Source organism: Neolamprologus brichardi, chromosome 20 (genome assembly GCF_056152115.1).
Source record: "Neolamprologus brichardi isolate AB-2024 chromosome 20, ASM5615211v1, whole genome shotgun sequence".
In the NCBI taxonomy this organism is placed as follows: domain Eukaryota; kingdom Metazoa; phylum Chordata; class Actinopteri; order Cichliformes; family Cichlidae; genus Neolamprologus; species Neolamprologus brichardi.
Window position 1 is genome coordinate 23256835 of NC_142123.1, and position 21123 is coordinate 23277957.

At 39.7% G+C, this 21123-nt stretch overlaps 1 protein-coding gene across 4 annotated transcripts in view; it reads left to right on the top strand.

The window, feature by feature from the left end:
* Positions 1–21123, top strand: part of LOC102777856 (IQ motif and SEC7 domain-containing protein 1-like) — a 92401-nt gene that overhangs the window by 25106 nt on the left and 46172 nt on the right. For 3 of the 4 annotated variants that reach the window (XM_035910127.2, XM_087834232.1, XM_006796455.3), the window contains one exon: positions 122–229. In XM_035910127.2, coding sequence (XP_035766020.1) covers positions 122–229 — 108 coding nt within the window. Of the gene's footprint in view, positions 1–121; positions 230–15636; positions 16043–21123 lie in introns of those variants that run through there. The other variant, XM_006796456.3, reaches the window with a different exon arrangement.

The window sequence follows — 21123 nt, forward strand, 5'->3', positions numbered from 1 at the left end:
CACAGCCGTCATTTCATTTTAAAAATGTTTCTGTCATATCTGTCCTTGCAGGTACCACATTTCTGTTTTTTTGTTTTTTTTTTCTTGTTTGTTTTTTGTAACACAGTGTGTCCTTTTGTAGGAGGCATACATCTCTACCAGCTGAAGTCACAGAGAATCCCGGGAGGTTGGTTTCTGAAGGTTGCAGAAGAGTCACCCCCTGCCGCAAGTGGAAGTCTGCTTCCTTTGGGTACAGTGAGATGTTAATTTTAACAGTTACTTCACATTCACTTTGTCTCGTAAGCACTGCAGCAAAACAATATTTTCCTTGTCTTCCTCTTGTTAATGTCTAAAACTCTTCACTGGTGATATTGATCGCCCTGCTAATTAGCCTCTCTGTGTCGGAAGTATTGGCCGTGACAGCTTGACAGCTGCAAACTTTGCCGCGTCCTAATGTTCGAGGCTTTGCAGCTGCTCTCATCAGCTTTTTATGACACAGCAGTTTGATTGCTGCAGTGCCTTTTTTTTTCTGATGTGCACATTGAAGTCTTCTAACCAAATGCACTGTAGGAGGAAATCATTAAGTATAGGCTTCACGAAATATGACCCTTCATTGCTGCGTACCCATTAGCCGTGCTGAGCTTGGACCTTGACAATCTCTCAACAATGAGGAGGGAGCAGAGCACAAAGTCGCATCGATGGGACAGACTTGGGGGTGGTCTTTAAAAGGCATGCGAGTTTCCTAAGAGACACCTCCCTGTGCTGTATGCTTCATCATCAAAAAGCAACGTGCCCTAATCCACAGCCCAATTTTAGCTCGTGTGCAACCCAAAAATAAATCCTACTGCATAGTGGGAACATGCTCTATTTTTAAAGAGCAGTGTTCAGAGGTTTCTGATGAGTAGCAACATCTGTGGGTTGTTTTTAGACTTCTGTAACACTGCAGAAAGGAGGCTTTGCTATTTCTTGCTGATTAATATCTCATTCATTCATGCTCCATCTCTTTGTCTCAATATGATTGTTATACAGTAAGTAATTTTCAGGCGTAAAGTTAATGGGTTAAATGGATCATGACTGCAAACAAGATGATGGCTGTGCTCTGAGGTTTAATGTTTTCCTCTTCAGCTCAGCAGCACTGCTTGCGTCCGTCAGCGTTTACTTATCTCAGAGTTAGAATGGGATAATTATTAAATGATGGTAAAAGAAAACGAGCCCCCTTCCTGATCGTTTTGGCTTTGCTGATTGATTTCAAATTGTCTTGCTTTAATGCTGTGTCCCAGATGTAATTATTAATGTGCGCAAGTTAATTATTATTGATCTTGAGAGCTCACAATTACCAACAGCAAAAGCAGAAAAATAGATCAGTTTGGTCAACATGATAGAGTTGTGTCACACACACACACACACAGTCGTGTTTCCATATCTTTGTGGGGACATCTAATTGACATAGTGCTTACGCTAGCCACTACCCCTAAGCCTAACCATAAAAACTGGATGACTAACCCTAACCCTTAGCCTAAACCTAACCATAACCTGGTTGTAACGCTAACACTAAAACCACATTTTGAGTCTCAAAAAATGTCCCCATAAGTGCTGTTGGTCCCCACAAGTGTTGGAAACTTCCACTTTTTGGTCCCCACAAAGATATATAAACATAGTACACACACACACACACACTCATTTACACACTTGTACCGGCGCTTGCACACTCATACTCACAGGAAATGGTAAGTGACAGGGTGGACTGGAAGTTTGCAAATCAGATCACTGCATGGCCCAAAATGTAAGCAAACATTTGTTATAAAGGCCTTGGTCACAGCTGTCTTTTGTCATGCTTGACGTGTTTTGGAGGGTATTATTTCCTTTAGAAAGAGAGGAAACTCGCTGGATATGGTGTTTCAAAGGTCCTGTGCCAGATTTGAACCCAGGATGTTGCACTGTACACCACAGTGACTAGAAAACATTTTAATTTTTTTTCACATCGTGTCTGAAAAGAAATGTTGGGTTATCGTTCCTTCTCGATGGACGCTGGGTGTTTAAAGCTCTCATCGACTGGGTGACTCTTTTTTGGAAGTATGTTTATGTGGCACTAACAAAATAGAGAAGGTGAAATATTAATTACTATGGCATTTGTGGCCTGCTGTGCTATGCCCTGCAGATTATTTCAGATTGTTTCAGTAATTCTTTGGAAACTAAGTTAAAGAACTTATTAGGGATTAATGAAACAAGTTTGGTGTCAAAGCTGTGTCATTCACAGAGCTCAGCTTGCTCCTCATCCTCCAGAGTTAGGGCAGTCTCTGGGGGTGGCCAATTACATTCAGAGCATGTAGAGTGTCTGCTATACTGCAACAGCATAAACACACTCCAGGCACTGACTTTAATTGTTGCTTCTGCTGTATACTTTTCTTTACTTCTCTTTACTTGTTTGCTCTGCTTTATTTACAATGTACTTGTTCTTTCTCTGTTCTCTTCTACATCAAAGCATTTACATGCACAAATACCATTTCATCACCATTAGAGCAAGGCAATCCATTAGCTTAGATGTGAAAAACACCTTTTCATGCATAAACATGTATGTTTGAGTCAATAATGGACATCTGATTATTATTATTATTATTATTATTATTATTATTATTATTCCACTAAATCTGGTGATATTATTAGACTGTACAGATCAAACCAGACCAGTGCAACAACAATAAGCCTAGAAATAGTTCACTTTCATACCACCAGTGTGGAAAAGCAATCTCCTTCAAATGTTTGGAGCACAAAAAACTGGTCCCAGCAGGTTTTGTCAGTGCATGATTTGTTTTCTTTAATGTAGACAACAGAATGGAAATATTGTCGATTTTTCTCATTCAAAAACTGTCAAAACATCCAGAAACTACAGAGAAACACAGGCAGTAAGAGATATCATTTACAGTCTGCCCCATACATTTTGGAAGAATGACACACATGTTGTTCAATCTTGACTATTTGATTTAAAATCTATGGTGGTAGTGTACAATGAAGTGCAGACTTTTAGCTTTAATCCAAGGGATATAGTAAAGTTATTGCATTAATTCTTTAGGAATTAAAAACATTTTTATGCATAGCCCCTCAAAAGTAATTAAACATACTAAGATGAATGTAAGGATCTAAGTCCTTTGCCGCCGATGACTCCTGACATCTAGAATTCATGGACATCATCAAATCCTGTTTTCCCCCCAGCTTTCCTAGGCCTTTACTGCAGCTGCCTTCAGTTGCTTCTTGTTTGTGCGTCATTCTGCATTTAGTTTTGTATTTAATAACTGAAAAACAAATATGTTGAGCTGAGATCAGTTAATTGAGTTTCTAAGTTATTAGAAGGACATTGTGTGAGCTTCTCAGGCAGGTAGTTCCAAAGCTGAGGGTCCCTGATGGCAAAAGCAAAGTTGCTTTTAGATTTAATGATGGGATGCTGTCCGCTAAAACCAGTAAGAAAAACTGTGAACATTTTGCTACTCTTGGTGGTGGTCTTTAGCACCTTGGACAGGAAAATGTGTCAGCATTAGCTCCAAGCATTCACACGTAAATCACCCAGCTGAAACACTGAAATGTTACTGGTGTGATGATGGCTTGCAATGTAATAGCATATGTGAACCACAGCAAAGAAGATGGATTGCCTGACTTCTATCAGGACGCACACATCATTTTCCTCAAGATATATAATTCTTTTTCCATTCTTGACTTGCTTTAAAGTGCAGTAAATCAGGAGCTAGCGACAAATCAGAGTCTGTAGACCAAAGTAGAACAGAGAGAAGAGGAAACATAACTACATTAAAAAAAAAGAATGTTATTTTAAAGGGATGAATTCACAAAAAGAAAATGGATGACTTCCATATTAATTTTAAATTATACTGTTTTGTTATCTACAAAATGTTTTTACTTCTACATATAAAAGCAAGAAGTGAAAGTACTTACACTTGATAACAGGCTTTACTAAACCTAAGAAATGAAACTATAAAGAGATTAGGTTAAAGTTTCCCAGCAACCATGGTAAAAAAAAAAAAAAAGACATTTCGTTTATGGAAAAGTCAAATTGGGCTTAAAGTTGGTTAAAAAATGGTAAATGGCCTGTATTTTATAGCGCTTTTCTAGTCCCTAAGGACCCCAAAGCGCTTTACACAACCAGTCATCCACCCATTCACACACACATTCACACACTGGTGATGGCAAGCTACAAGATACATTGTAGCCACAGCCACCCTGAGGCACACTGACAGAGGCGAGGCTGCCGGACACTGGCGCCACCGGGCCCTCTGGCCACCACCAGTAGGCAACGGGTGAAGTGTCTTGCCCAAGGACACAACGACCGAGACTGACCAAGCCGGGGCTCGAACCGGCAACCTTCCGATTACAAGGCGAACTCCCAACTCTTGAGCCACGATCGCCCCGTGGCGATCGAACCTGAAAAGAACCTGTCTTTTACCTGTACAGCATCTGGCTGAGTGTATCGCTTGCTCCTAGCTCTGGAATGACCTGCTAGAGGAAATTAAGTCGAGTCAGTCTATATTTGAGTCTTAAAACACATTTTATTTGAGTTTTTTACTTGCTTTGAATGGTCTACTTCCTCAGTACATTACTCAGTACAACTTATTGGAATTGATGTTGGCTTTATTTAAAATGGCCAATAAATGAAATGTAAAAAAAACAAACGTTGACAACACGACAAATAAAACAACCAGCTGATCCGAGCACAATCGGGCAGAGAATAATAGAGTAATCTGTGACTTCTTGTTGTATTATAAGAAAGAAAGAAACACATAAATAACTGTTCATAACGAATGGTGGGAAATCTTGTTTTATTTTGTGTGACTGAAAGAAAAAAGTATTTGCCAGTATATCAGATTTTTACATCACCAAATATCTGTGTCCACATTGGTCTTAAACATCAGTGGAGCTCTAGTTTGTTTTTATTTTGTTCAGTCTTGGTTTTATTGTATTGCTCCTGTGTAGCATGTCGCAACATAATTTTTTTAAGCGCTGCTTTAAATAACCAGTTGTTATTATTAGTGAGCGATATACTAAAACTCAAAATAAAGCCACATATTTAGCTTTCAGTCTCATCATTTGCCATCTCCGCCTCTGTAACGATTTCTCCCACTTCTGTCTCTTCTGTGGCTCTGGTTTCATTTGTAAAGACTAGTGGCTGTTTCATTTCTACTCCTCTCCCATGACTGTTGAGCGTAGAGTGGGAGAGGTGAAAACAGGAAGTGTGTTTATGTCAGACTAAGAAAGCGAAACTGGAGCATACAGCCAGTCCAATAGGGATGCAGGATCTCAGCTTATTGTGAGAAAGGATCATTGCTCTATACGGTTTACTGAGGGAAAAGAATCCAAATTCATCTGCAGGCATGTGACGGAAACTTGAAAGAAAATGGTACAAAAGCAGCATATTATATGTTATAATATACGAATATAGACAACCACATGAAATGAGGGGTAAAAAAACCCACATTTTCTTCCTCAGTATCTGTAAATTACATGAACAGAAAGCATGTTTTAACTGATTTTGGGTGCTGCATGTATTCATTGCCTGCAGCTGCCTTCTAGTTCAGTCCCGTCCAGATTTAAGACTTCTTCTGCACCCATCAAGCTCAGCCCAAGGCTGAATGAATGCTTTTAACTACCCAAGATGCTTTGCCTCTCTTCCCTCTCACGCTTTCCTCACTTCACGCCTCTCTTTTAATTCCCCCCCCCCCCTTTTTTTCTCCAGATATTCTCTTTGTTCTTTCACTCAATCAAATAGAAATAAATAAATAACATCTGCTGGTCTGTAATCTTTCACCTCCTTTGACTCTGTGGTGCGTATCTGTGTCTCCCTTTTTCTCTCATCAATTAAAACAACCCATTTGACTTGATTAATAGCTAAGGGGCAGAAGTAAATGTGGGATGGTGAAGTGTAACTCTTTCTGAAGTGTTTACACCCCTCTCTTAAGGCTCCCATGGTATTACCAGTAGGTTGTAAACTTGCTGTTACTGGACTGGTCCATTTATTTGAATTTGATGTTTGTATTATCTGGCATTTGACTTTTAGAAAACGCCTAAACTTGGATCTCCACTAGTACATATTTAATTCAGGGGTTTTATGGTTTTAATTATAATTATAAAGTTAAATGGCTATTTCATAACAGGACCTGTGATTACGTTCACTGCAGAGCTCATTGATTCCTGCAAATTGGCCTTTCTTCCTAGGATCGCAGACCCCCACCCTAACCTTCTGCTGATGCAGCCAATGTCTTATTTGCTGATGGCTGGAGGCAGAAAGGCAGCTCAGGAGACTGTGATCTAGCTGCAGGGGTGAATATAGTGCAAAGCGACATATACAGAGAAAAATGACAATATGTAGGTTCATGAACCCTGCATCATGACTGTTATTGCATGTATTTCATTGCAGCATTCCCCTTCTGTAAGGCCTTGACAGTATCCGTGGTCATTTGGAAAGGAGTTTAACGATGCAGTAAACATTTATTGTATGTGGCTGCAAACAGTCCCGGATAAATGAATGAGCAGTTGTGTCCAAGAGTTAGTGCTGGTTTTTAAAAAGAAAAGGAAGAGGGAAAAAAAGGAGCAATGAAAGTGCCTTCCGCCCTCCATAAAATTCAAACTGTTATTTAATGCTTTCTTTTTTGGTTCTTTTTCTTTACTGCCGTCAATATTGAAAAGGTTTGATTCCACCAGATGGGAAATTACATCTGTGCAATGATTTAATAGGCCTGTGAAATAGAAGGCCCACTACCTTAATGTGTTTGAACTCTTGAGAAAACTCTTTGAAGTTCCCAGCTTCTGTTTCGTCATCACATTCTCTTAAGAGTTAATTACAGGCTCCACGCTGCGCTCTGAAGCTGCATAGCTGGAAACACACAGTTTTGATTTAGAAGTAAACGCAGGCCATTTGGTTCGTAATAAGTTGCTTTGACTCTAAGTAGCAGAGCAGAATTTGATGCTTTTTGTTGTGCCATGTGCCTTTCACTTGACTCAGTTTTGCAGTTAATGCTTTTGGGCAAGATGCACGCATGTGTATATGGCTGTGTGGTTGATCTGCGTATGTGTGCTGTCACTTTCGCATGCAGGCAGCCATGCCGCACATAAACAGTTTTCAAGGATTGCGATGCTGTGCTATAAATCCTGGCAAGCTGTCGGTTGTGAATGTTATGGCTATGTTTTCACTCTAACTCATTCATAATGGGGAGCATTTATGATTTTTCTTATTTTCTGTCATATATATGGTTACATTCACCTAACAGTGAAAGATTGTGCATTTAGTCCCAGGAGGACAGACCGAAAAGAAAATCTGTCAAATGAAACATTCAGATCTATCTACTGTGGTGACTCCATGTGGAGCATCTGAAAGTAGATTGTAGACAATGACACTTCAGTTCGATTAAAAACTGTCCAAAGAATTATGCAAATCTGGAAAGACTGTGGTGAACCATCACCTTCGAGGAAGAAATGGGTTGGGAAAAAGCTTGTATAATCATGATTAGCATTTTCTCAAATGTTTGGTAAAATCAAATCACAAAAAATTCACAGTAGAACTCACAGCCATGTTTAATAGTGAAAGTGAGGATATTTCCATGCATACAATGTAAAGAGAACTTAGGGTATTGGGACTAAAGAGCTGAAGTAATCCACTCATCAGTGATCATAGAGATTGGACTCAGGAGTAGAGGAAAAAGGGTCACGTGGCCTAATGAGTGCTGTTCTAGAGTGATGGATGCAGCAGACAAAGTGATGCGCCCATCATACCTGGCGCCTGCTGTAAAAGCCTGTGGGGGCACTATTATGATCTGGGGTTTCTTCAGTTCAGTAACATTATGTGCCAAAAAATTAGGTCAGCTGACTACCTGAATATACTGAATGACCAGGTTTTTCCATCAGTGGAGTTTTCTTTTTCCATGCCACAGGCATATTGCAAGATGACATTCCCATAATTCATCAGGCTCAAACTGCGAAAGAGTGGTTCAGGGAACATGAGATATGATTTCAAATGTGGATCGAAAACCACAGAATCCGGACCTTAACACTAGTGAGAATCTTTAGGATGTGCAGGAGAGGATTTTTTGTTGTGGGCCATAGTTTTCCTGGCAGTGTGTATTGTGGGTTTTTGTTTTTGTTTTCTTTTTCTTCTTTTTCTTTTCTTTTTTTTTTTTATTGACAATTGCCCATAACATGTGGACTTAACTCTGTTTAAAAATGGTGGATGCTCATATTAGACATTAACAAAACTTTGAGTAGTGGTGAGCACATTAGTCTCACCCTCTCACTGTTGTCTTTAACTTGTGAGGTATAGCATGTGTGGGGGGAAAAAAGTGTCTTAACACCTTATTTCAGGCTGTGGATAATTTAAGCTGCAAAATCCAGTATAACATAAATAAGGTTTATTTTAAATATTATCACACAAAGCACTCTTATACTCTTATACACTCTTATAGAGTTCCCCATCAAGAATTACAGATGATTTATACATATCACCCGCACAGCAATAAAAACTTGACTTATACTGTGTAGATGCTTATACTGCCCTGTCACTAAAACAGCTCTGACACTGGGGGGAATTAGAAAAGGACGTCTGGGGGTGCCCTGTGGTGTTTAGGTGGGCGGTAAGTAAGTAACAGCTAACAGCATCTTAAAGGTCACAAATGTTGTTCATTTCACCTTTCAGTGGTTTTAATGTTGCAGCAAATTCAATTCAATAATCTATACAGGACTGCTAAAAGTTGTATAAAAAAACCCCAGAAAACTTGTAAGTTCTCTTTGGGTTTTTTTTTGTTGTTGTTTTAGAATTAAACTTGTTTTCAATCAGTTAGATTATATAAAATAGCTGACTGAAAATTTTTGAGAGTTTTGAGAAAGAAATAACATTTAAAGTAATTAATTCATTGTTGATTATTTTCTGCCTATTCCTTGGAAACTGAGTGTGTTTCTTTTATTTGGGAAGATGCTGAGCATTTTGAAATGGTTCTGGGAAAATGTGACATGTATTTCATTTCATAAGAATTTTAAGGGTTAAATTGATTACAAAACAAAATCAGTTCTAAACATGGCACATTATTAAGTATCTGTTGGCATAGTAGCTTTTTAAAAAGATATTACCTAACATTTTGTGTTTGTTGTGCGGTCTCTTTTTCCAAGGGTAAGACCTGCCATTGGATGCACTATTACCTTGACAGTCATAATAACCACGCTGCAATTAAAAATTAAGACATTATTAAAATGAGCACACATTCTGCTTACAGTCATAGCCTTAAAACCTTGAATCTCGAATCATTTATCAGCCAGAAAACCTAATAATAGTTTAATAATTTGCCATGACGTGATCTACGATATGACATACTGCTCTTGTTTTTAAAAAAGAAAAAATAATTTTGTGTTTTCAGCAGATGAGAAAATAATTTTGAAAGTACAACATGTGTATGCACGGAAAAGTGGTTTAATTAGAATAAAATGTATTTGTGTGCTCCCCTTCAGAAAGGCAGGAGTTTGCAATTCTTCAGGCATGACTGAAAATCCAATGTGTCTGTTATAAATGCATCCTGTCAGCAGTAATGAAAAGTCACCCAGATGTGCGACGACAGGGCACAGGTGTTACATTTCAAGACAAAATCATGTGTGACACAAGTGTGATTTGGAGAGCCTTTAGGTGATACATGTGCAAGCACTGCACCTCCAGCTAGAAGAAAAAAAACACGTCAGAGCATCCTTTTTTCCTCAACCAGTGCTTTTCTTTCACTGTGTTACCCACTGCCACTTTCCGTGTTAAATTAGATATAGTGAGAGATTAGTGCTACTGTGCGACTGCCTCAAAGAGCTTATCCTTTCATTAGTTCCGTGCAACATTAATATCAGGCAAAAAGAGACTGGGAGTGTTTCAGATCTATCTCTCAGTTTGATACGAGGCATTTGCAATTCCAAAGCACCACATCAGCGCCCGGATCGAGCTGAGGGAAGAGCTCACAGGGATGAGGTGAAGGAGCAAGGAGTAGCTTATCCAGGAAATAAGACTGAAACATTTGTTCTCTTCTGCTTTTTCAGCTCTGCCACTCAAGAGCAGGGATTTGTCTGTGCATGTGAAACAAGATATTAAAGTATTGCTGCTGCTGGACGAATGATCTGTTTGTGTGGGGGTGAAATTTCCTGCAAGCGAGGAGATGAATGACAAACTGTACATTACAATTATGACGATAATAAATACTGTATCGCTCTGTTTGACCTTAGTTAAAATTTGCATGTATCTGGATTGTTTTCTTTCCTACTTGTTTTTACTATGCGAGTCAAGCAGTGCTGTAATTGGTGGAAATTGAGGCTTGAGCAAGAAAAGCGGATTTAGATCTCGCAATTTGTGACCTTACAGTAAGACAAACTTCTAATTAAACAGGATTTTTTTTTATCACAAAATACAGTTATTGCATACTGTGTACTATATACTGTATACAAACATGGAACCATGCAGTACATATTCTCAAAAGTAACTGAGCTTTACAGAAAAAAGTAATAGCATCATGCTACTTTTCATATTAATGTTTTTAAATGAAAAGAAGACACAGATGTATGCTTTAGTTATACTGTGGAGGCTATTTCGCTGCAGTGGTTTGGATCTACTTGTTCCTTAGAGAAAAGGATCAGTGCTAATAATTACAAAGTCATGGTCTCCTCCAGGAGGACAATGCTCCATCTGAGTATGAACATGATGTAAATCATATGCTGTGGCCTTCACAGTCAACAGACTTCAACCGAGCTGATACCTGTTCTGTCTATACACACAGACATAGTCCAACAGTTTATTTTTCCTTTCATTTGTGTGATAAGCTTATAACTATGGATGTTCCTGGCAACTAATAACAGAAAATCTAAGCAAATATTAAATGCATGGAAGTTAAACATTGGCCAAAGAAATATTTTTTGGTTGGTTGATGACGCTGCAAATGCACACATTAATTTCCAATTTGGCTAATCTTATCAGTGCTAGCAGTGGTAGCTTAGGTTTCCTCCATTCTAGTGTCTATAACTCGGTGTAGAAAGTGGTCACCTGCTTGGTTATATTACATTATTTGTTTTCTGACATGGCTAAAGTAGAGCGCAGCCATGCTGGTTCCTTCTTGCTCATTTACAACTTCTATTCGCAGAGAGAACGAACAACAGCAGGGCACAGCTGTTTGTTCATGGGTGGTGACCTGTCATGCCATATGCTTTTTGAATTGGCAACTTTAATTGCACATTAATAAATAAAAAACAAACATGTTTAACTGACTTATTTTTGGCATCAACTCATAACACAGTCCATTTGTCTGGTCACTTCTCCAAAATTTGATTATAAAACATAAAGAAATTCAGCCCCAAAGTTGTTAAATTTGTGCTTATTTATAGTGAGCACCTAGAACAGTATAAAAAAGTATATAGCAATATAGTTTCCCTTGCATATGATGTTTAAATATGTCAGTTTAATTTGTAGGATTTTTACATTAATTCACTGGTAATTGTGCCATAAATGATCTCTCTACATCTTCCTTTGCATGCTGTATCAGGTATATATACCAAGTGCTGTAGCAGTATTACTGACATCGGCTTATGGAGGTGTCTAAACTTGTGATGAGCCTCAGCTGAGGCCCAAGGGGTCAAGTAATGTCTTTGTCTATACTTCATAGTTAGAGGCAGAGAGACAGCTCTTTGTTTGGCCTGCAATGAAAAGCTTGTCTGTCTTTTGCTTCTGATGTTCTTAGGCTTGAGGCCAAGTCAGTGACAGAAGGAGCCTTTGCACAGCACTGTGCCCTCTGCCAGCGAACTACAGAGAGGATGTGCAGTGTTGTTGCATGGAAAAACACAGGCAAACTAACCCTCTCACCTCTTTTCCCCAGAGCATTGTGCAGAGGTCCCCATCTAAAGGGGAGTGGTCAGTTTTCCTAGCTTTTGAGACTGTAGTTGTTGTGATTAGGAAAATGTTTTTATGGAACAAAAAAGCTATGGGTGTATTTTTTTTGTAAGTATTATTACTGAAAGCTGAAAACAAAACTGAAATGACTGAAGCGTCAAGTTTTGTGATGTTTTTCACTTTAATGGTACCTTTTTGTTGGAAAGTACATAAACAGTACATAATCTTTGTTCATGGGTTTGCTTTGATACATTGTTAGCCTTCTTTCTTAAAGGGAGATTGCTAAAAACCACATGCATTTGATTAATGTATCCAAATTAAGCATCACTGTAGCATCTGGCACAACACTAAACCCCCATGAGTGACAGCATCAGTAAGCTTATTGGTCACATCCTGTCACATCTTATTGCAGAAGATGTAGTGCACTGCCACCGTGTGGTCTGTAGCTCTAAGTGCTGTGCTTAATGTCTTCTCTTTCGCTCTCTTCTTGCTCTTCATCACTCAGCTTGTCTTTGTTTGAAGTGGGCTGAAATCTCATGAGAGGAGACGGCTCATTTTAGGACAAAATATGGCTTCCTGCTGGCACAGTCGGTTCCATCAGTGCTTTTTACAGATTGTGCAGACACATGCGTAGCACTGCATTTTGAGTGTGCAGTTTTGATGAAATAGGAGGCACCTAGTCACCCGAAGAAGAGAAGAAAATAGATTGCACCTCACTGGAAATGTGTTGATGCATTGTTTTATACATAGTTTTTTTTTATTTTTTTATTTTTTTTAGACATTAAACCAAGCAGAACTTGCTTTATGGAGAGGACTTGTTATCTGTCAGTCTCTGTTATGTTTGTACGTCAACTTTAAAGTTGAGCTGAGAAACAGGTTTTTTATATTTGGACAATGGCAGTATTGTACAGCAGTAGACATTTTTAGTGTAAGATGAAGCTTAATGATTATTATCAGTGATGAAGTGTACACAGTGATGATTGTGATTATTTGTCTAAAATGTTGAACCATTAAACAACAGGAGGAAAAAAAAGTCAATCACAATTAGTACAAGAAGTTTAATCTTCAAATTGTCGGTACAGTTTAAAAAAAAAAACAATCAATCAATATGTGCTGTTAAGAATGTTGGCCTAATGATTTTTAGGTTTGTGCATAAACGGTGCTGATTAATTTTCCGTCAATTAAATTATTTTCAGCTTTCATGCAAGAACATGAGGCACACTCAGTCAGCTCCTTTTGATTTGTTTTTTTTCCTTTGCTGTTTATGATCCACTAAGACCATCTCTATTTCCATCTTCACTTGCCTTCGTAACATTTAACGAATGTGTCTTGCGCCCCCCTTTAAGAAGACAGGCCTGTATAAAAGCCTGTGTGTTCATATCTTGTCTGTTTACGTATTTTATATTGGTGTTCTTTGTGTCTGGTTTTGTGTGCATGCCCTCTGCATAATATCCCGCGTACAGTCTATGGCTGGAAATTCAACATCGTACATAAAGGTCGCACAGAAGCATATCTTAATGTGTGCAAAGGTACACCTGGCAATAAAATAAGATCGCAACAGAAATATCAACCTCAGCACTTGTAATTCAGTCTCGTTGTGAAGGCCTGAAAACCTCTCCTTTGTGCTGAATATGGTAACCATGAATTTAATGTTATTTGTCAGGTTTAAAGAACATCTTTCTCGCCACTGTGCTCCTCGGTATGTATGTGCCCTGACTACTAAATCTCTGCTCTTGGTTTGCTGTTTAACAGAATGGAACTCACCATCGTCCCCATCAGCCTCCAACCACCAAGTATCTTTTTGTCATCCATGCCCACAAACACCTACACTGACTATGTTTAAATTATATGCCAGTTTGGTTAAAAAATTAATAAATGGACATTTTACATTACAGCCCTGTATTTAGAGTTAGAAATGGAAATAAAGTTATACATTTTAAAAATACAACAAAAAAGGCCCCGAACAGTTGAGCACCTGGAATCTTCCAGCCAGTCTTTGTCAGGCAGATGAGCAACATCCCCTCATTCTAAGAACAAATACACAATCAATCCAATGTTGAATTTAACATCAGATGTGTTCAAAACTGCAACAATAAAAACGACTAAGTGTGTGAGTTAGATGGTACAATATTCAATACATTTAGCAAAATGTTAAGTAGAACTAATATCAATGCTAACATCAGAGCCCTGGATGAGAACCGGAAGCATGTGCTGAGGTTATTAAAATTAATGCTCTTATTACTTATACATTCAACTGGTTGCCATCGCTGTCAATGTTGGGAAGTGTCAAGATGTATACAGCAAAACTGTGGTATAGCCATTATACTAAGGCCTGTCTCCTTTGGTACATGTAAATTTAAATCTTAAATTTTAAATCTCACATTGCAAGCCAGGAAAATTTGACACTCTTGTCATTCGTTGTTTGGGAGTCTTGTTTTCCGTGTAGTGGTATGAACTGATCAGTGACTGTGACTGTGTTAACTGACTGTGATTAACATTACTTGATTTCCATGCACATACTCATAAATCGCAAATTCAAGACATTATGCCAGAAATTGAGAAATCTGCACTTTTCTTAATAATTACAGCATACACAGCTTGTGTGACTGCAATTTAGATAATGGACGTGCTGTACATCTTTAACCACTGCACATGTTCATTAACAAACATAGTGGTTGCACTAATTTGACACTGGATTGAAGTGAGGTTAACTTTGATGATGAAACACATTCTTCTTGGACTTTGAACCACAAGCCTTGGGTTTCTGTCTATATTCTACCGTGTGTGTGTGTGTGTGTGTGTGTGTGTGTGTGTGTGTGTGTGTAGCCTTATTAAGTCCCAATGAGAGTTGTTCTTCATACACACTATCCTCCCTGCCTACAGTCTCGCTTTGGATGCTGTAGAGGGTGTCAAGTCAACAACACTAACATGTATTTCCTAAGGGCTTGGTACATTGTAGCTATAATAAGACACACTGTACATCATGTACATCTTGTGGTTGTTATGGTGCATTTTTGCAAACAAACTTCAGTTTTCTCCATAATATAACTGTATTTCTGCTTGTTAGTTCACACTTCCTGTCTGGTTTTGGAATTACTTGCACATGATGCAATATCTGTGCAAGCCATGTTGTTTCTAATACCTAACTTGGTGTGTCGGAAATTACGAAGTTATGAACTGCAGTAATATGATTTATAACTTATTTACCTTTTGTTCAGATGATTATTTGCCATATATCCATGAACTGATCTCCTTAGTTCTTTCATAGTTTTTAAAATATTTTTTTATGCAGACATAATTAACTAGAGCCATGCTGCATCTTTACCTGCTTGCGCCACTCCTCATTAGACTGAAAAGCCCTGTGTGTTTTGAAAGACACTACAGAGAAAAGTGCATTGATTCCAGTGGAGAGAAAGATGCCGAGGGAGGGAAGAGGGGTTGGGTATGTGAGAAGAAGAGAAATGGTAAAAGAGAGAGGGAGTAAAAACAAAATGGGAGGGAGGGGAGAGAGAGAAGGCATGATAATGAGCCCTACCTCTGACACATCCTCCTGTTTCTATGGAGACCAAGGAGCCAATCATACAGCCCTGCTGAGGACTGTACTACTGAGAGCAGATAAGAGGGTGAAGAGAGGTGTACGCAGAGGCTCCTCTCTGTTTATGAGAGCCAATAAAATCCCAGTAAATCTCCCAGTAGCTCTCCAGGAGGTAGTGTCTTCTTGCTTTCCTTTAAATGTGGAAGTCACCCCTGGCATTGATATCAGTAAAGAATTAGTAATCACAGAGAAGAAGAAGAAAAAGAGGAAGAGAGGCTTATCACGAGACATCTCCTTTAGAGCTCTACAAGACCCCACCCCACACCTCCTCTTCCACCATCAGCCCCACCCCCCTTAGCCCCCCACCAGCTGCCAGCCTCTTGGATGCTCCTTGTTACATCACACACACTGCTCTCTGGCAGCTCGTGTTTGTGACTGGGAGGGAGAGGGAGTGTGAATGTGAGTGAGCCCGTGTGCGCACGCTGTCCCACCGTCGAGTCCCGTTGACCAGCATACAGGATGGACAAACCAAGTGTTTGGCGCGCCGTGGTGAGCAGCACAGACCCCAGGAGAACAAGAGACCCCGGGTCCCATTCAAGCAGACCGGGCTCCGCCATGGGTTACCGGCTCTACGACATGTGAGTAACATGTTTTGTGCGAATGCAGACAGGATAGCCAGACAGGCGGGCTCGCCTGCCTGGGCGGCACTGATGCAGCTCCCATTCATAGAGACAGCAGTTGAGTGGGTGGCGGTGGAATACAGGGTGTCTACCTCTCCGGTGTCCATGCTGAGTCACCTATGGCATCCGGACCTTGCTTTGTCCTCTTGTGTTCCCTTCCTGAGCCTTCATCGTAAACAACGTCTCTCCTGGGGAGGGGCGGCGAGGTGGACCATACGTTTGTTTGAATGACATTCTCAGTTTTCAGCAAGATGAGTTAATGCCATGTGGCTCCATGTAAATTGATAAAACCTATGTGTTGTTTAGTATTTTGAGTCTGCCATTATAACAGAAAGCACAACAGAGTCATGTGAATAATGGTTTTAGAGCCTCTGGTGGCTGGGAAACATGACTCATTTCTGGATGATGCTGTGACAGCTCGTACTGGGCACATGAGTTCCTCACAGCTTCTGCTGTATATTTGAGGGTGTCAGTGTGTTCTTGTGTGTGCTTTGTATAGTGTGTATGTGTATGTGGCATTGCGTGTGTGTGTGTGTGTGTGTGTGTGTGTGTGTGTGTGTGTGTAAAATGCGGCTGGGTCTAAGCTGTTATTTTTGGGATGGCGATGAGTCCTACAGTCTGTGTGGAAAGCTTGCATTTCTGCTTCAGTAAATGTGTGAATTCTACTGTAATGAAAGAGAGACAAAATTCTCTCATGTGTTTTTGAAGCTAAATAATAGTATTATTGTTGTTGTTGCGCTCCACATTTTTTTTTACATGTGCTCTTCTGCTGTGTAGCACATAAACACATCAGCTGAATAAGCATTTCGCTGCCTTATTTCTCTGCAGAGGGACCTTCAGGTTTGTTTTCCCTCTTAAAGCGTGTCTTTGCTGCATCACTGTAGACCCTCTGATTTCCTTACAACCCTTTGAGTGTAACCATGTACTTGAACTTCACACATGTACTTACTAACTGATGCATAACGCTGAGCTGTATTACCCTGTCATGTCAGGATTTAATACCATACATGGGTATCCGTCATCTTAATGAATATGAGACCTTCATGGGTCTCCACTGAGTCTTTCACAGGCAATCTGGCATCTGCCATTTAGTAGATTTAATCTCTGCCTTGTTTCTGTACAGCCCGTATTAGTAAATATGGACACTCCTCAGATTTTAAAGTTTCTTTCATAATTACAATTTTGTAATTTTATGCTTAACTTTGAATTGCATTTCTGTTTTTTGTTGTTGCATATTAAGCAGTTGTGTTCAGAGATGGTCGCTTATTTCTTTCATCCTCATTCCCTCTCAGCTCTAATCCAAGTAAAATCTTTAACCAAAGACTGTCACATGACCTGGGTGAGGAGCAGACAGCAGGAAAGTGAAAGTGTTGTGCAAATTGTGGTTATTGTTGTCTGGAGACTAAGAAGATGTACTGCTGACTGACACTAATGCTTGTGACTTTTGTGTCTGTCAAACAAACTGAGGATCACAATGTCTGTTCAATACTCCTTTAATGAGGAGCTGGAGTTGGACAAGCATGTTGTGTTGTAAATGTCATTTCATCGTATTTGGCAGCCGCCCATCTCACTCTGGAATTCCGATGCTGTCCCTGCAGCAGTGGAATGCCAAAAGGATGATGATGTCCTGGGTTTCACCAAAGACTTTCCTGCCCTAAAGGGATGCAGAGGTTGTCTTGAGCTGAATACACCATCATACACAAAGTGTAATTTGTTCAGTTGAGTACAGTGGAACAAGCATGCATTGGTTTTGGCTCCTGTATATATACTATTCTTGCAAGGAAAACTTAAAGAAGAATAATTCAGGCATTTTCAGAAGGTATTTTATGCAAAACATTTACTCTACATCATATTCACACTGACACGGGTTGTTTTAAGGGACAGAAATCAGTAGTCACTTAGCACCAGAAAAGCTGAGCAGCCACATTATTCAGTACTTATTTATTTAGCGTGTGCACAAAAAGAGTTGTTGCTTTTTAATAATAGACTATTTTTGTTTTTATAAATCATGAAAAATGCATGTGTTGGAGTCGAGATGCATGAAAAATCAGTTGAGCTGGTATTACTATTGTCCGTAACATTCGCATCCAGAAGGTGTGATCTTTGTGCATGGATTATTTTTTGGAATTCAGAATCACTTTCTCATATATTCTGCAGTGTACCGAATATACAACATGTCACGGACAAGGCAGGTAATAAGCATCAACTGGCTTTATCTTTCGTTGAGATGAGCCATGCGTTCTTGGAGGGCATTTGTGGAGTGAATTAATTTTTAACGGGATTGCCAATCCCTGTTACTAGATGTTCTAAATGCATTGCCCCCTGATCAAGTGACGCCAATGCTGATGAAAAAGAGAATGCGTCACCAAGGGGGTAAGGCAGTGACGCCACATTCCTCCACTTTGCGTGCTCTCTCAGTCTGCAGACCCAGCACACTTTGCTGTCAGAGGCTCAAGCTCAAAGACAACTGCCAGCACTGCTCTGAATATGCCTCTGCTGTAGACAGGAGCTGTGAGATGCATGGAGCTATTGCATAAGACAACAACTGCATATAATGCATTGCCAGCACAAGGCACGACGAGCATGCTGTCAGTTCACATGGCATCAGCTGATGGGGCATAATGCTTAAAAGCAGGAAGTGAGTCACTTGTTAAAGCACATGCTCTTTGTATGTACAAACCTGTCTTCATGAAAGCCCTTTGTTCTTTTTTTGTCTGTGTCCATGTCCCTCATGTCCTTAATTTACTCAAGGACTTAAATATATAATGTATTTGTCGATCAATTGCGTTCTCATCAGTCCTTAATTTATGACAGATGGCAGGATAATTTACACCTTATAATTCCCCCTCTTACCCCATCAGCATTGTTTTTGGCAGAAAACTACACAGAATATATGAAAACAAATACCATGCTTTTTTTTTTTTCTTTTTTTTTTTGAAGGTGCAGGTGCATAGTATACTTCAACATCCAGTCAGTAATGTACCAGCAGTACAGTAGCATTTTGGTTTTCGCCGAAATAGCACAAGCTTGGCTGTGCTCAATCAGCTCAAAGGCTGTCATTTGCACACTAAAACGTCAGCAGCTGGACATCTGTCGACTGGCACTGAGATAGTGGCTGAGTTTGCAGCTGGAGCTGTGTCAGCCATGTGTGAGGATGATCAAACCAGTGGGAGCTGTGGGGCTCTCACGGGCACATCTCAGTGAGTTGAAGTTTCCTCAGGGGAGTAGCTAGTGCTGATGCATTTGTGGTTTGAAACAGCCCATAATAAGCCTCTGCCTTTGCCAATGGCACCGTCAGAAGCCTCAGCACAGAGGAGAGTTGGGTGCTTTAGAAAAGGATGCATCTCCAGAACATTTTGTTCCTTTAGCGAAAATAAAAATGGATATGCGGATGTGTTTGTCTGCAACAATGTTACATAATAACAACGAAACCAAGCGATCACTGACTACTGTTGTCTTTTCATTTTGATTGAGACTTTCATGGTTTTCTGTTCATAATTGGGAAAAAAAGGTGTAACTGTCACACTTAAAGCCTTTTCTGCACAGTGCCTACCAAGTGGCTCATGCTGCCTTACATTGTTTCATACAAGGCATGCTAATCCTATCAGGGATATTAAACATTTCAAAGCAGTGTACCTGCATTCACAAATCCTGGACAAGTGCATATACTATAGCAGTTCTGTTACCAGCCTAAAGGTTATAACACAGCTTCAGGACGGCTGAGAGAGACTAAAAGCTGTGAGATCCTCCTCCAGAAGCCACAAAGTATTTCCCCCACTTTGTTTTTATTTTTCTTCTTTTTTTCTTTGCTTTGCTTTATGACTGTGTCTGGATTTTCCTGCTTCAATGCAAAACAAAAACTGGAGGAGTGAATTTACAGTCAGTATGGCTCATCCTCTGTTTCTCTTTCATTCTTCTAGGTTTTGCTTCCCCACCCTCTTTCGCCTCTGCTTCTGTCCTTTTTTTCACCATCCAACTAATGCTCTGCATGGCTGCTTTCAGGCTGACAGCTGAGCAGCTGTACTGTACAATCTGTGTGATACAGGAGCTTGTGCACATGCAAACTGTGCTGTAGCTTTAGTGTAAGATTAGCCGCCCTGTAGTATAAGCTGTCATGCTAGTTGGACACTTTAACTTCTGTGTCTCCATTTTGCTTGTAATGAAATTAACATGCTGGGCTCTGGATGTCAGCATCCCAAACAGATGAGGGAGAAAAGCTGCATGGCACACTCTTAAATTTTATGCTGCTATTTATAATAAATACATTTGTAGTGATTTAAAAATGGATCCTTTTGTGAAGAGTATTGAAGTTGGCCACTGGAGATCTAAATGATGCCCTGCTTATGTGATGTGGTATGAATTAGGAAGAAATAACTTCCATGGTGTTTTATTTGTTTATGTATTCTTGAGTGAATCGGCAAACTTGTCGGACTCCTCGTTGCTCCGATTACATCAGCTTTTGTGGTTTTGAAGCCTTTAAAATATGAAAGTTACCCAAATTTGCCACCAGGGGGTGAACTTTTCTAACATATTCATTCAGACAGACTGTCCTTCACACAGAAATAAATCAAAAGCTCAGGATCAACTGTGTACTTAATGAAATGATGGGTATAATTATGTCATCATAATGCGTGCTTATCTAGCTTTTTCCTGACGTTATAAGGCCTGGCATGGTTTTGGTAAAGGCAATCATCCTATCAGGTTCCTACTAGCAAAGGCAACCACCATCTTTCCCCATATTTTTTTTCCCCTCATCATGGAGTCTTTAAGCAACCTTATCAGTGATTGAGTGTGGCAGTCATGGGGGAGAAGTGGGGTCCTGTGGCTTAGTGCTCAGTATCATCATTTATCACTACACTAGTTTAATTCAGCAGCACAGTGGAGGCAAAACCTGTCACAAGGCCTTTCAAATGAGGGCATGTATTCAGACTGATGGTTGAACAGGTATTTTATAGCCTTTTTGATCTCAGAGAGTGTGGGCTGTATTGATCCACCTGCAGTGCTCTGAGGATTTCAGTCATGAAAGATTTGGAATATTT